This window comes from Photinus pyralis, unplaced genomic scaffold (genome assembly GCF_008802855.1).
Source record: "Photinus pyralis isolate 1611_PpyrPB1 unplaced genomic scaffold, Ppyr1.3 Ppyr1.4_LG6, whole genome shotgun sequence".
Taxonomy (NCBI): domain Eukaryota; kingdom Metazoa; phylum Arthropoda; class Insecta; order Coleoptera; family Lampyridae; genus Photinus; species Photinus pyralis.
Window position 1 is genome coordinate 29,453,229 of NW_022170663.1, and position 16,114 is coordinate 29,469,342.

The 16,114-nt window shown below is 36.4% G+C and overlaps 2 protein-coding genes across 2 annotated transcripts; one reads left to right on the plus strand and one right to left on the minus strand.

The window, feature by feature from the left end:
- Window positions 1-14,180: 14,180 nt before the first annotated feature.
- Window positions 14,181-15,069, plus strand: LOC116173271 (transmembrane protein 186). The gene is made up of 3 exons (XM_031490632.1): window positions 14,181-14,331; window positions 14,420-14,681; window positions 14,731-15,069. The coding sequence occupies exons 1-3, from the start codon at window positions 14,320-14,322 to the stop codon at window positions 15,039-15,041; spliced, it is 585 nt and encodes a 194-aa protein (XP_031346492.1). The 5' UTR covers window positions 14,181-14,319; the 3' UTR covers window positions 15,042-15,069.
- Window positions 15,019-16,105, minus strand: LOC116173270 (28S ribosomal protein S7, mitochondrial). Its single transcript, XM_031490631.1, has 4 exons — window positions 15,832-16,105; window positions 15,598-15,777; window positions 15,314-15,548; window positions 15,019-15,268 (listed from the first exon to the last, which is right to left on the minus strand). Exons 1-4 carry the CDS (start codon window positions 15,879-15,881, stop codon window positions 15,050-15,052), a joined length of 684 nt encoding a protein of 227 aa, XP_031346491.1. The 5' UTR covers window positions 15,882-16,105; the 3' UTR covers window positions 15,019-15,049.
- Window positions 16,106-16,114: the final 9 nt, after the last annotated feature.

Genomic DNA, 16,114 nt, shown 5'->3' on the forward strand with positions numbered 1-16,114 from the left:
GTAATCTTTTGTCAGCTTTCTGATGGTAATAAAATACATTTTTTATGACTGGTGGGTTTCGAGCAAATCACGTCAACGCTCTTATGCATGCCACATTGGATTTTTACGTCACTGAATAGAGAAAAAAATTATAAAACCAGTGGTACTAAACGCCTAGGATTTCATGTGGGAAACAGCCACGAATTTTTGTCTTGAAGTTTACAATGTATTTCTTATGGCAACAGTTCTATCGCCAAATTCATTGGTTGATTGTCTCGCATAGTAACAATCAACACGGCCAGGGAATATTGCCATAAGAAATACATTGTAAACTTCCAAGCAAACATTCAAGATTAATTTCCAAATGAAATACTAAGTGTTTTAGTATTACTGGTTTTGTATAACTTTTTTTTTCAATCGAGCGACATAAAAATTCAATATGACCTCCATAAGAAATAAGGAAGTTGATGCGGATTACTCGAAACCCATAAGTCAGTTTTATTTTAGCACCATCGAAAGCTGAGAAAAAATTACTAAGGGTTTGTTAATTATTTTCGATTTATTGGACATAACATCGCTGTTTGTAGAGCTACAATAAACTTTGAATAGGAAAATTAATCAACATAAAATTCTGCCCATTGCGACTTTGTATCTGCTGCGATTTATGAGATCCCTGTAGTGAAAATGAAAAAAACTCACCCTGTCTAAGTCTAACATATTATTTCAGTGTATACTACATATCGTAATGTATTCTCAGTATGTTTTAGTTGTAGCCCAGGGTATGAAAGTTCGAAGTGGATAGTTAGAAGTTAGAGGATTGTTAGAACATAAGTGTTTCCACTTTCTGGATCGCACAAAAAAGTAATCTGTACTTCATTTATTTGCAGAAATACCCTACCTTACAAAATAAAACCTTATAGTGCCAATTTGTCCCTAAAATGAAGTTAACTCGAACTTGATATCCACCCAAATCATTGTAAAAACGGTTGTTGACTTGTAGAGGGTAGGTTTACGTTTAACTGGAATTTGGGGGTACAATATATATTTACTATAAATGGAATTTAGTTCTAACGGTGGATTTTGCATTCATGATGTTTTGTTCGTTTGCCAAAATAAGTTCTAAGATGAAATCACAAATGATGTGAGCGTTTTTATATATTTATATCCGTCAAGATGTTCTCTTCTCACTCCTTTTTTGTCCTAGTGTTACCCTCCCTGTTATACTGGAAACTTAGGTAGGTACTTTATTATTATTAATGTTTTCTACTCTGATGCAGGTCTCTCTGGTGTTAAAGTTTATTTGAAAGTTTGCTGTTGGTGATTGCTCAACCACGATTAGAAACATTATAAAATGTAGTACAAATCCCTTGAGAATTAACCACTCGAAAAGGAATTTCCCTATGTCCAAAGCAGACCTAAACGATAAATAACATACGAGTGAACCCGACCATTTAAACCAAAGTAAGCAACACTTTAACTACGAGTACAATCTGTCTACAACTATCCGGCATCTGTCCCACGATTAATTCTTGATCACATAGTCCTATCGATCTTGTCCAGTTCGCACTAAAACACGACTTGGAAGGTTTATTTAGGTATACATTTCGAACGGAAAGTACAAGGTGAAAAGGAACGCGATCAACAGGTGGCCTGTTGAATTTTAGATAAGTTGGGGAAGTTCTCTGTTGATAACGCGTGCCGTATGGGCGCCAGGGTAAATTAAATATTTAGATAAAAGTGTGGGAAACATAAAACGCAAGTGAGTTCGGATTTAACATTTCCCTCCTTGTAGCATTTAATTCCGTCAAAAGCAAGTTAGTTTAGCGCTACCTGTCTTCTACACTTGGTCTATAAAGGAGTTCCCTTTGGACAATCCATTAATTTTGCGTGCACTAAACTCGAGTTTCTCATTTCAAATGAACGTATCAGCTACACGTTTTGTACACATCTCGAAAGTTCTTGTGTACTGAATATTTCATCAATTTACGGTTAGAACCCAAGTTTACAGATGTGCTTAATCTCTTTGGCAGGACAAAAGAAAACGCACCCCTTTGAAATTAAATAATCGCTAGCTGTGAAGTGTATGGAAGTTGTCACCCAAACATAAATTGTATCAATAGCTTTATTTTATGCAGAATCGATGAAAGGGAAAACGGTAGATAACTCTTTGCGTAATTGAAATCAATATTTCTCAAAGCGAAACTGTGACTTGCATTCAGAGTTAAATGCACTTCATTCTTCCAACTCTCGCATCCGTGATATGACGGACACGCAGTTAATGCGGGAATCGCATATTGATTTCATTCGTCCATTTGAAATAGTTAGTCAACCAAAAGCTCCATTCCGCTTTTGAATGCAGCAGAGAGACGAAATTTAATCGTTCTTTTGCCCGAGTGGCACATTGGTGAATATTTAAATTCCAACACATTTCCAAGCATGATATGTATTGGTTTTTTATTGACTCAAACTTGCAAGATACCTGTCTCAAAGTCAGAATGCAATGACGTTGGGGTAAGCAGCTTCATCCTACTAGTTGTTTCGTTTTCTTGCTACAAGGAAGTAACCTATTTGCTACTAAACTAAAAATGAAAAAACTTTTGGTTTTTGGTGCAATTTCTTCGCCATTATCTGCGATCGTGCTAAAACTAGTATATGTAACTCATGCTACGAATATAAGCATTCTGGTAGGACTTCGCAGTCCGTTCATCGGCCTTACTGACTTGTATAAACCTGCAAATAGATAGTGGCTTTGCATCAGTAAGAAATGCATGTAAATTTTTCGCGTAATCTCCACCCTCGCTTACGATTGTAGGTATAGTCTCGGTTACATTCTCCATAAGCAACGATTATTCGTAGCGCACAATGTTACAAACTAAAAATTATCAAAGTGAATAACAATGAAACTATGCGTAGTAGCGAAATTTAGTGTTAGTTTACACGTGCCATGTTTGAAATTCCATAATTCCAACCTACACAGAGTTACTGAAGTTACGTTAAAAACACACGAGTCCGTTCAGTTTCTCAGTCTTTCCAACAAAACGCTATGCAGAGCTATAATATTATATAATGTGGAAAACCTCGATAGAATTACCTACTTGAAGAGGTTAAGTGGAGAAGTGGATTAGCACTCCGAGTTTCATAACGTGATTAACCTCGGTAACCCGAAGGTGCTCGGCATCTTGGTCATTCATTTCTATTTGGTAATTTCCCAAGATATTCCCGTAAAATGTCGATACTATTTACCCTGTACCGCATTTCAATCTACGTGACCTTTATCAACATTTAAAAATTTAATACCCAATCTGTGTGAACTGGTGGAAATAATTTCCCTGGCCGCCTTTTCTTGATGTTTATTCAAATTTTAAGGTTTCCCAATTTCTCCTATACGATTCATTATACTTTATTGTGAGGCAGCTGTTAGTTATCGCAAGAAGTGATCGTTTGGTTTATGATTAGTTTTGTTTATTAAATTATGCGCTCGAGTGTTTCGCGTTTACGGTAAAGGTAACTTTTAACGAAGAGTTATTTTGGCTCGGTTGCTTAATTACATTAAGGAGAAATTTGATACAGGAATCACATACGGCGGCGGCTCTCATATCAATTCGTACATGATGATCCGTTGAATCTCCAGTTCACAATTTTTTAGAGATACAGGAATTTGAATATGAAATGAAACCCAGAACATCGCATGCAACGTCTTTTGTGCATAACTTCATTTGACGTTTTAATATAATTTTATTGATTTGTGTGCCTTTTGCCTTAGATTTAGCTAAGCGGTAGTGGTAGGTTTTGTTCTTTTCAGTTAAAGTACACACCATCCCTATAGCGCTTTTCAATCATTGATATTCTATAACCATCCATTATGCAATAGGATTTTGCAATTAGTGAGGAAGCTAAAATTCTTGTCGGGAAAGAATGCCGATCACACATCTGGTTCTAGTCTACAATCGTATGGTTTACTATGAAAAACGTAAGATCGTATACCGGTACCAAGTGTTCTTTGCCCGGCATTCTTTCGTGGCGAGACTAATACGTATATAACAATTACTGCAAGTTACGATAAGAATAAGCCTTTTAGCTACCTCTGTTTTTAGTAAAATTCTATTCGCTATCTTATAACTCAAGAACGACCGGACAGATTTGCATATGATCTTCGAGTTGTTTGATTCGTTTCCGATCCGAATAGCGGAATAACTATTAATATATCTAAAAAAAATAACGAAAATTATTATAAAAGTAAATAAGAGAACAGATGATAACAACCGCAAATCAAAGGTGAAATCTGTTAAGAAACAAAGCATTATAAAAATGTAAGGAATAAATGCACGTCCCTTGCACTACAGTAGACCAATTTATTCTTTCAAATTCTAACAAAACCACGCACCTAGAAAATAATTTCCAAAGTCTAAATTTTGACAACCGGTAAATTTCGATCATCCGCAATGTTTAAGTTACTCTATATACCCTTAAAAGTCATTATCGAGATTCATTCTAGTACCGATTTATTTTAAAGTAGTCAACAAATGTTATCTCTCTGTGGTTCTCAATAAGAATAACTTTAATTAGATCAAGTGAGGGAGAGGGGCACCATCATGGTGTATTTTGCGATGAAATCTGGGCGTTTTGTGGTTTTCTATCGTAGCGCAAAATAGAATAGGTAACTGGAATATTATCGAGTGCACTTTCCACCTTCAGATATCGCGCCAGCTTGCACTACAATCTTGTTTTAGCACATGATTGGGTGTAAGGCTCTGAAAGCTCTAAAGCTGACGAAGAGCCACGGAATTTTTCTGTACATAAGGTTTTGGAGTTTGTTTGGCGGCTTTGGATTTCACAAAATGAGCGTAAAGTCTCATCTGGATTAGCAACACAATTTATTTGACAGAACGTCAAACATACAGTGCAATTATTGCTCTATTTTTGTCCCTTAACTAGTGGAATATTCAGTCATGGGTGCAAGTCACTAAGTTTGCTGTGAGTGGACTCTAAATTTAATAAACCTTGTTAGTCCAGTCAAATTAGCGCAATTTTGGACAAATACAAACATTAATCGGTAAAGATCTGAATTTTGGTATACACATTTATTGGGACTTTCTATTGAACATACTAAAAGTCTCTGTCAAAATCTGTTGCGCTCGAGACGCCATCTTGGAAAAACGGTACACTTTTCCTGTTTTTTGCCCATGTCTCGGCAACTATTACTGATACGAAGATATAGTTTACATGAAAAATATAGTTTACTAAATTCCCTATAAAAAAGAGTATTTACATTTTTTTTAAATCTCCAATACTTTAGCTATAATCTCACGCTGAATGCGTCAGAACGCGTTTAGGCCCCGTATCGTAGTTATAGGAAGGAGGCCGTCATTTTTATGACTACACCGAAAGCTGTAAAAGCACCAAAAAATGAACACAATCGTCTTGCGATAAAGCATTCTAGCAATGACATAATGTTTCATGATACGATCTGAGACAATTTTTTTTTCGGGGCTCAAAAAAAGGCAGTGCATCCTTTTTTTATCAAAAATCGACTACACCAAAATTTCTCCGGAAAACACTTTTTCTTATTAATTTTGGGGCGTAGAATCCAAAACAATTCGTACTTTTTCAATTATAATTCTCAATCAAAAGTTATAGACTAGAAACCAATTTCGAAAGAAAATTCAAAGGGCTGTAACTTTTGAACTAGTAGCCCAATCTTCGAATTGTTTGAAATTATGGATTCTACAGGGCACATGCTATAAGAAAATTTCTTTTCCGGATCGATCTGAGACAATTTTTTTTTCGGGGCTCAAAAAAAGGCAGTGTATAACCTTCCTTTTTTACCAAAAATCGACTACACCAAAATTTCTCGGGAAAACACTTTTTCTTATTAATTTTGGGGCGTAGAATCCAAAACAATTCGTACTTTTTCGATTAGAATAGAAAGTTATAGACTAGAAACCAATTTCGAAAGAAAATTCAAATTTTTCCGTATCATTAATTGTTGCCGATATATAGGCAAGAAACTGAACAAGTGCTCCCTTTTTTCCAAGATGGTGCCTCGAGCGCAACAGATTTTGACGGGGACTTTTAGTATGTCCAATGGGGAACACTAATGAACACGTGTACCAAAATTCAGATCTTTACCGATTAATGTTTTTATTTTTTCTTATTTGACTGGACTATGTGCTATTGGCAGTGGCGGATTTAAATTTTTTGCGCCCCTCGGTACACCGAAAGATATGCGCCCCAAAATAATCTTTAAATTGCAATAAATTTTAAAATAAATCAAATTATAATATGAAATTTTTAAAACTAATGTGAAAAGAAATACAGTATATCTAAGATTAAGTTTTCACCCTGGTTTTCACACACGTCAAAACTTGCATTATATTATGTTATCAAAAATCTCTAAACCTTGATAACATAATATATTTCAACCCCCATTTCGAGGAACGATGGATCCAACTCAAAAAAAAAAAAAAAAACTTGCATTGTCGATTATCTTTCTTACAGTTGCAGTTTGTTTAAACTATCTACCAATTCCAATTTATTTCATAATTTTAATTAAAGATTTTTGTCATTTGTAACTTCTTAGGGGACTTAGGTATTTTAAAACTTAAAATGTTACCTAAAATAAATAGTGCAAAAAGTGCCGCCCCGCAAAGCTGCCGCCCCTAGGCACGTGCCTAGTGTGCCTATATGTACATCCGCTACTGGCTATTGGTAAACGAGGGAAATAATGAAAAAAAGTTTTAGTGCAAAACAGTTTAAAAAACGGAGAAAAATACTGGTTGAGTCATTTTTTGAAGATTGTGTAGGGGTGCAAAAAGTGTATATTAGTATTGTCATTATTTGCAAAATCATGTAAATATATAGAAAGCTGGAGAAATTGCTTGGAAATTTTTACTCGGTGATGCGCTACGGGGATGTCGGGAGGTACAGTGCGCTGCGTGGGTGCAGTGGAGTGAAAAATTTGCCTTACTAAGAAATTGCTCGAAAACCGTTACTTTGCAGTTTTTATGTATAAAAAATTATATTTATCTCAATTTTCAACTCAAAAATTACCCCCACGTCCACCATATCGCTACTACTGGTTATGACACTGTTAATTTTTCACCCTACTGCACCATCGGTACTCTGTAGCGCCGCCCCAGGGTAATTCAAAGGGAACCCACTGCAACCTCGGCATTCCGTAGCGACGTCCCTAAGCATTCCCGGTCAGTTTCGAGGGCAGATATTGACTCTGCGCTCCCGAAAACCTCCGGGTACCGGTTTCTAAGCTTTTCATATACCTACATGTTTATAATTGTGCAGAATAATTAAAAAACATAGAAATAAAATAGAAAAAAAACCTGTAAAGGACGATGTAAATTGAAATTCGTGAACCGTTACTATATTCCAAACGTTGTGGTAATTTTGCGTTTTCTGTATGAAGTGTGAAGGTTTTAGGAAACTGAAAAAAGGGGAAACTACAATAGATCAATTAATCATAGTAAAATTTCCTATAGAACTAGCCGGTGGGCAAATACTAGTTAAAGTATAGAATTTGCGAGTATATTTAGAAGCCCAAAATTTTGATTTTGAATAAGAAACCCCTTCTATTGCAAAAGTCTCTTGCAGCTCGACTACTCTAAATTACAATGTGTGGCACCAACATCGTAAATTAGTCAGAAATTATCAATAAAAAATAATTAGTAGTGGCTCTAACTGCAGTCACCCTACAGAAATTTGTACATCCATCTCAAGGGAGATTTATGTACCATGCAATGAGAAAATTTTGAAAATCTGCCATTGTTTACGTCATATTCCTCTGAAATTTTTTTATCATTAGTCCTACGGCATAACACAAGATCTACACAAAATATTTCTTTCCCAATTATCCTATGCAAAACTGTTGGGCAAGGGTTGACGGAAGAATGAAGTTTCACGAGCCCAACTCCATTGCATATGTTAATGCGACGTTTCGCGTGGGAAATAACAATTTGACAGAACTTCGCGGTAATCACATACAAATGGAACATTTCTTTGCCGTCTCCCCTGTAGGTCACGTACAATGAAATATCTGTAATAATCCCTAGTTTTTGAATTACACTACCTATACCATGAGAAAGCGATTTTATAGAGACCGATCTGAGTACGCAGAAAAGGAAAATCGAAATTTCCTTTGATATAAATGTATTATACTTCATGTCTTTGCGGGGAAAAGTTTGTCACCCCATCAACTGCACCCAATTTAACCCGTCTACAAATACAATGTAGAAAAGCGCCGCACTAATCAACGAAACTCTGCAATAAATTTCAGTTTCAGCTTGTTCGTACTGTTTCTGCCTAATCCAATTATCACCTACGAAGGAACCGAAGGATTTGGACACCAACACGTCGCGAACTTATACCTTATTCTAAAATGCACTGAAATATAGGACAGACGTTATCCTTTTTTTGCCACTGAAAACACAGACTGTAAACCTACTTTACTCACGAACATTTTAATGAAATTGAAATTGACTTTTATTGAGTATGCTCGGGTTGCTCCTTCATTATGATTATTTTAATCAAAATTAATACGTTTTCGTTTGGTGTATTTTGGTCGTTTATAATAGTTAAGCTGTAAATTGTATGAGCAGAAGGGCAGAACGTAATAAACAAAATGTTGAAGATCATAAAGTGTTGCTCCTTTTTTCTACAAACGACTTAGGTATAATACATATAAAGTTTTGCGGTAAATTATTGCGTTGCACTAACTTGTTGAGAGTTAGTTACGATAAAAAGGGTTTGGGTTTTAAACTTACTAATTGAGATAAGTATGTGGGCTAAATGGGGTGAACTTCATGTGGCTACTCTTAATTGAATTGTGCAGTTAGTTTCACAGAAGACGTAATAAAGTCTTTCTGGTATTAGTTGGGAATTAGAATACCACCAGTACGTCTGTAAGATAAATTGTAGTAAATGCGTAAGAGTTATGAGGTAAAACTGTGGCATTGTGATTGACTAAATCTAATGTACTATAGTACAGAAGAAAACGTGATTCTACACAAAATGCCTACTTGGTTTTGTTCGCAAAGTATATAAATTAATTATTCATTCAACAGAATTGGAACTTACTTTAAAATTGCTTTTGGAACACATTCGTTATAATAATAAACTTTTCTAATTTTGAATGGCGGAAGAGAGGGGTATGGTAGGAAATCTTACTGCTGTTTTGATAAAAAATGATTAGATTTGTAAATGTTCCCTAATAGACATTATTGCTAGAGGCGTACACAAATTAACGAGTTCAATCATTGTACATCCGTTAATCGGATCCATTTAGTATTCCATTGCTACTGCTAGTCCCCGAGGTGATGGAAACACGTAATTTTTCAGGGAGTAGAACTTTTTATGTTATATACGCTGCAAATAAAGATGTGCTACATTTACTGGTCGATTAGACTGTTAATGGGCTTGACATATTTCTAAAGGGGTTGGAGACCCATTTTTAGTTTTTTCGATCTCAACTTCGGACCCGAATTTCTTTCTAATTGAAATAATTATTTAATTCCCGGCTAGCATACGATGAAATGATGTCATATAACGAAACACTCTTGGTGGAGAAACGGCTTCTTTCCCTTTTTAGCGCATTTCCACAAAAATAAAAAAAATGCGCTATTGTGGCCACTTTGTCCGTCCGTCCGTCTGCTCGTTTTGCGACGCTACTAGTTCTTTATCTTAAGAGCTATCGTTCTACTTTTTTCGCTATTTGGTTCGTTATGGTGTCGAGGCTTGCACCAAGGAAGGAATTTTTTCTGCGTTTATTGCTAAAAAAGTTATTGTAAAAAAAACCAACAAACCGTTTTTTACATGTTCCATAATTTTACACTTTTGCCGTTTATTAACCATCCTAGAGATCATTTATAATTTTGTATTGTTGTCTGTCGTCTGTCTGTTGGTCTGTCCGTCTGTTCCTTTGCCTGTCTGTCCCTCTATCTGTCCGTGTGAACGATAATTTTGTTTGGAAATGTCCGATCGCTTTTACATCTCCGTTAGTTATGAACTGAATTGCATGAAATTCAATATGGGCATAGCCTTAGCCATATAATACGCAATGCCAAAAGTTGAGTCGAATCGATTCAAAATTCACAGTGCCCTTTTCGCATCTCAGCCATTTATAAACCGAATTGCAAACTTTTTTCTTATAAAAGTATTTGAATGAAATTTGATACATAGGCACTTGGAATAAAGGAAAATCTAACGCCAGTTTCATAATTTGGTTTTGCGAATGCGCAGTGCCAACTTTTTTATTTATGGAAGCATTTAAATGAAATTTGATACATAGGTGCTTGGAATAAAGGAAAATCTAGCGCCAGTTAAAAAATTTTATTTTGCCCATGCGCAGTGCCAACTTTTTTTATCTATGGAAGCATTTAAGTGAAATTTGATACTTTGGCGCTTGGAACAAAGGAAAATCTAACATTAGTTTCAAAATTTAGGTTTGCGCATGCGCAGTTCCAACTTTCTTATTTAGAAAAGCATTGAAATGAAATTCTTCTTATAAACTGAAATTGAAATAGCATGTCAAAAATGGATTGCTCATGTGCAACGCTATCTTTCATATTTGTGGCCGGATTTTTACGATTTTAACAGAAGTTGCATCTTACAAATGGGAAATGAATGCAAGTGGAAATGCGCTTTATGTAAATCGTTTACGATTACTTTTTAACTTTTATTGTTGTCCTCTCCCGTGGCGTTACTTTCTGTCCCCTCTTATGTCTGATTCCAGGGTTGGCAAAAACCCGGGTTTTTGTATAAAACCCATGGGCATTTGAGGTTTTGGGTTTTTGTATGATTATCGTCCGCATTATTGCGACGCCATCTGTTACAGGATAGAACAAACACCTCAAAGCTAAACTGTAAAAGTTTAGGGTTATGTTGGTTCAAAAAATCAAATAAACGTTCACGTCCGCGTCCTCTTCTTTATAAAAAGTTAAAAAGCGAACATGTAATAATTTATCATTGTAAGGTTGAAGTATTATTTTTTTTCTAGTTGAAGACTTTTCCGTTATATTTATGTAATGTATGTCTATTAATGGCTTAATGTCAAATAAAGGTTGTATGAAGTGCTTGTTAATGAAAATACAGAAAAAAAACCAGATCCATTGCAAAAATCCAAAAATTATAAAACCCGGGTTTTTGTTACGAAATGTTTTTGTAAAAAAACCCACCCGGTTTTTGTTGGGTTTTTGTTTGGCAACCCTGCTGATTTTTCCTCCACCTCTAGTATTCTTCTGCTTTCATTCTTCATTTGATGCTTGTCTCTGCTCCACTCTTCCCATGGGAATCCCCGAGGCCGTGCCCGTTTGGTCTATGGTGGTGTTCCATGTGAAACAGGGTTGGCCCAGCTTCCATTTCCTCCTTTTGTTTTTTTTATGTGCTCATTCCTCTCCATTGGTCTGAGCTTGGCGATGTTCTCCACGAATTCTTTGATTTCGTGTTGCTCAAAGGCTCTGTTTTTCTCCTTCTTAGCTTCCCTTAGCTCTTTCTTTGTTTCAGGTTTGTGTGGGTTTTGCCCAAACCTCTTGTTTGCTCTTCTGTCATTATCCATGGCTCGTATCCTGTTCGGTGACATGGGCGGTTTCTGTTTCCCGAATGTTTTCCCCTCGGTTTTCCCTGCTGCTTCTTTGAGCGTTTCGGCGATCCTGTTCCAAGATGGTCTTCCTTCCCCCTTTTTGCTTCTGATCTCGTCCTGCTCCTTTCGGTATTCCTCCCTTGACAGGAGTTTCACTTCCCACCATTCGGTTCTCCCGGTTTGCTCCTTGTCTTTTTCTTCCTCCTCTCTTCCTCCCCTCCTTTTTTACTTTTCCCCTTACTATTTTGTGGTCCAATCCTACTGTTTTTGCCCATATGCCTACTGTGTTCATGATGCCTATTTCTTTTGATTTCGTCCTTATTATGTGGTCAATCTGCGATTCAGAGTTTCCCCTCCCCCATGTTGTCAGCACCGTTTTGGACTTGCTGAATGTGTTTTCCACCCTCAGTCCATGTAGGTTTACCATGTTCCTAAGCTCGCTGCCGTTCCCGTTGTCATGCTCGTGCTTGATAACTCCCTGCCATCGTAGACCCAAGAGCCCTACTAAGTTGGAAGAGCCTTGAAGGTCGAGATCAAGGTCATTCTCAAGGTGACCACCGAATAGTCCCCTTAGAATTGCACAACTTTTATATGAAAACCAAAAAATGGAAAAATTTATGATCCAATATTTAGAAAATTATGAAATCTAGTATGCATCTAGTTTTCTAAATATTGAGTTACAAATTTCTCCATTTTTTTCTATATGAACCATATGCATGATTTATGTTGTCGTACATACAGTTCATTTGAAAAACCAACGTGGCATCGATTTCCGGTTAAACCTGAAGTGATACCAAAAATTTCAATATGCGACCAGACAGATTGTAATGTCACATATATTTGACACATTTTTCGTATCTCGCCAAAAAAACGTCATATTTGAGGTGACCCTCTTATCTCGAAACGCATTGTAATATAATACATAAATTATACAATGCATGATTACAGTGTGTCCCCAGATATAACGCAGGCCTTTGAAATTAGCGTTCAACCGTACTACTTACTCCTCTTTGCTAGATCAGGCAAGCGCCATAACGGAAGTTGAACGCTAACTTCAATACATATCAAAGGCCTCATGAATACTTCGAGAAAAAGATCCATTAATTCTGTTTGCCCTATGGTACGTCCCATCTGGGACACGCGGTATAGTACCTAACCTTTTTGGCGTGAAAATAAAGCAACATTTTTTTTATGGCGTTAATCAAAAAAATGTCGATACTTTCATGCAATGCAATGTGACATTCGTTTATAAATTTCCCGGTTTTTAAAATTTTGTGGTTGTGAAACGGGTCTGTGATTAGATTGGCCAAATTTTTTTGGGAGTGGCTTAACTGCATCTGTTGGGTGAACAGATTATAGGGAATGAAAGGCTTAAAGTATATTATTTCTAGAAATTTTCAATGAACTTTCACCCAAAAACCAATGCTAATTGAGCTTTTAAACTTACTTTTCTCGTTTAATCAAATCTCGATCTCCCTTAGTTGTCGAAGATCTCATCCAAGAAATTTCATCCTGCACATTTAACAATGGGCTATTTACAAAATTTACAAAATTTTTTGTATTGTGTAAAACATGCATGTCCGTTATCCTAAATCTAAACAAACTTTGAATTAAATTCGATATACCAAATGCCTAAAGCGCTAATTCCAAACGGTTTTGTGAATTACGTAATTTCTTTTTTTTTTTTCAAAAAAAAACGGCCCTACCCGATCGTGCTACAACTGTTGCCATGCAAAATTGAAATCGATGTTCTCAGTTTTGGATATGTGGACATTTAATTCGTTTAAAAGAATCATCAAACAGGAAAGCACCACACGATCTTCTAACTGAACTGTATGTGATCACTATATACGCAACAGAAACACCAGAACGAAGCATATAGGTGCATTCTAACTGACAAAGGCGACCAGGCCTGTAGCCAAAATGAAGTAGCAAGGGTGGCCAGTATTTTTCTAGGTGGGGCTTAAGAAGTTTTTGATAATGCCTTGGCCTGTAATTTTTGTAAAGTAACCATCAACCGTAATGAGTACATCCCCGACGTGCTACAAGCCATGAGGCAGCGCAACAGCGTCAAGATATTCCGGATCCAAGAACACCAAGACAAGAAGCAAAATGAAATTGCAGACAAACTTGCAAAAGATTAGATCCTCAGTTACCTAGCACATCTATATAACAAAAATCTGGCCCATACAACCATCCACAACTGGGGGAGAACATCTGAATAAATGGCAAACATACAACAGTCCAAAACAAACCACCTCAGCAGAAACAATCGAGAACCTCAAACCTCGCCTCAAACCCATAACAATACTGAGCTAGTTATAGACAAATGTTGGAAAACGAGTCTGAACCGAGGTTTGGACACGCCAACAGCACAATAAGCCAGAGGTTGATATGCACTATGTCAAATCTAAAGACATGCCTAGAGTAATCTTTTTTACACAAATCCTGAAAATAATTGGTCAAATAGCAAATTTATTTTGCGAAAATGTTTTAATGGTGAAACCAAGTTATAACGTAAAAATACAAGTTGATTCCATTTTAAATATTCAGTCGTACACAAAATTATTCCCATTATTTACTCCTACAATATCCAGCTCGTCGCTGGACACCCTGTATTTAATACATACACGTTTTTTGGTTAGTTTCCTGCCAATTTTGGAAAATTGTGCACCAGAAAGTTATTGGGCAAACATTTTGATTACTTACTCTTCTTTCATTTTCACGTTGCTTATCATTCTTGTAGGTACTGGATGGCGTTCACGGTAAATATAACCCACAATTTAAAAACCAACCACCACAACTTCGATAACCAAACAGTGCAACATAACCTCAAATTTTGTTTTTACACAGGGTGTTAAAAAAATTTTGTTGTCGAAGTACAGATGGCAAACACCAAAGCTATTGGCGAGATGCACGAGCAGCGCGGTAAAAGTAAGTGAAACCCCGAAGTATACTCCAATATACAAATTTTCATACATACGAGGAGTCAGTATGATTAATCGCTTAAAATTTTACCAAACTGGATTAAGCATTTTTGCTCCACCTCTAACATTAATATTACACAAATTAAACTGGGTGAATTCCGATGTAGCATTCGCAACACTTGGTATAGGTGAGCTGTAATACTATCATGTTGTAATTCCACTAAATCAATTCCACAGCGCTTTCAGGGTGTACATTTCTGTATAGCCTTGGATACATCACAAACAACCTGGTTGGAATAATGTACGTTAACAACGCGAAAAGCGACCTTAAGATTGCTTATGTGGACTTTTGGGGCCACAGGAAAGACATCGTAGTTCCAATAAAAGACAATGTGCCATCGTCCGAAATTTCAGCTTCCCACACAGACAGCGTCTACTGGAAATTTAAAAACTTGTCCACGCCTCTCGCTTTCAAAATTAGTACGAAATTTGGTAATGTGCTCGATAAAGAAATGTTTTGCAAGATATTTTCTAAAGATGTATATTAGCAAATAAATTAACTCCATCTATAGTGAGCATAGGCTCTATTCATCTCGCATTGCTTGTGAAGATCTTGCTTCTTTTTCACCGCCCTTCCTGTGTTATTAGCAGCATCTATGAGCTCGTATGCAAATTGATCATAAAAGCGTACAGTACGCTCTTTCTCGTTTCCTGCCTCTATAAGCCATTTCATTGACAAAAATTGTGATCTGCGATCTGTAATTGGTACCGGAACCTAGAAATTCAATATTGTGAAAGCTGTCGAATAGAAAATCCACACCTGGTAAGTTACACCGCCTCTTTTAATAGGGGTCAGTTGTAAAATTGGTTTAACGTTTGTAATCGCTTGATGAATAATAGCTCGAGGATTAAGCACCACCTTTTCTTTTTCCTCTTCATTTGCCAACTTATGATATTTTTCCAGTTGAACTCGTTTAATCTTTTCCATTGTTTTTTCTACAAGGTCTCTCGCCAACAATTTATTACCATCTTTCATTAGGTAATTAACAAGCAAACTGAAAGGTGCACGTTACACATACGCCGCTAATTACAAAATGTTCTTACCAAATAAGATCATCGTGATAAATTGAACTGGTTTGATCGTTAAGTGCGGCTCTAGTCGGTACGTGGGCTAATTTTTGGGCTTCTCCCGATTTAATCAAGTCAGTTTGTTTGTCATTGCTGTAGATCGGTTTAATATAGTAGGAAGGATACTGTGACATTCCATTTTGTGGGAATTTGAAGCTGAAAACATCCGGTTTTCACATAACCCATTACATTATAAGGCAAACCACAAACCACCGAGTTAATTCCAATTTTGACGATAAAAGTAATGGTCTTGTAAACATCTCGTGGGTACTTCGAGCAGGGCACTTCTCACTTTTTACCAATTGCAGTGCCCCAGAATGTATTTTTAAGAATAATTTTGCAATGTTCTTTTTGTACTTGTAGCACTCACAAAAAATTGAGGTGGCTAAATGACCTACTGTTTAGAATACAAGGTGAAGTACAAGATTGAAACCGTATACAATGGCAAAGGGAGGTTTTACCAAATTGATTCAATTGGGACTGTAAAAAATCA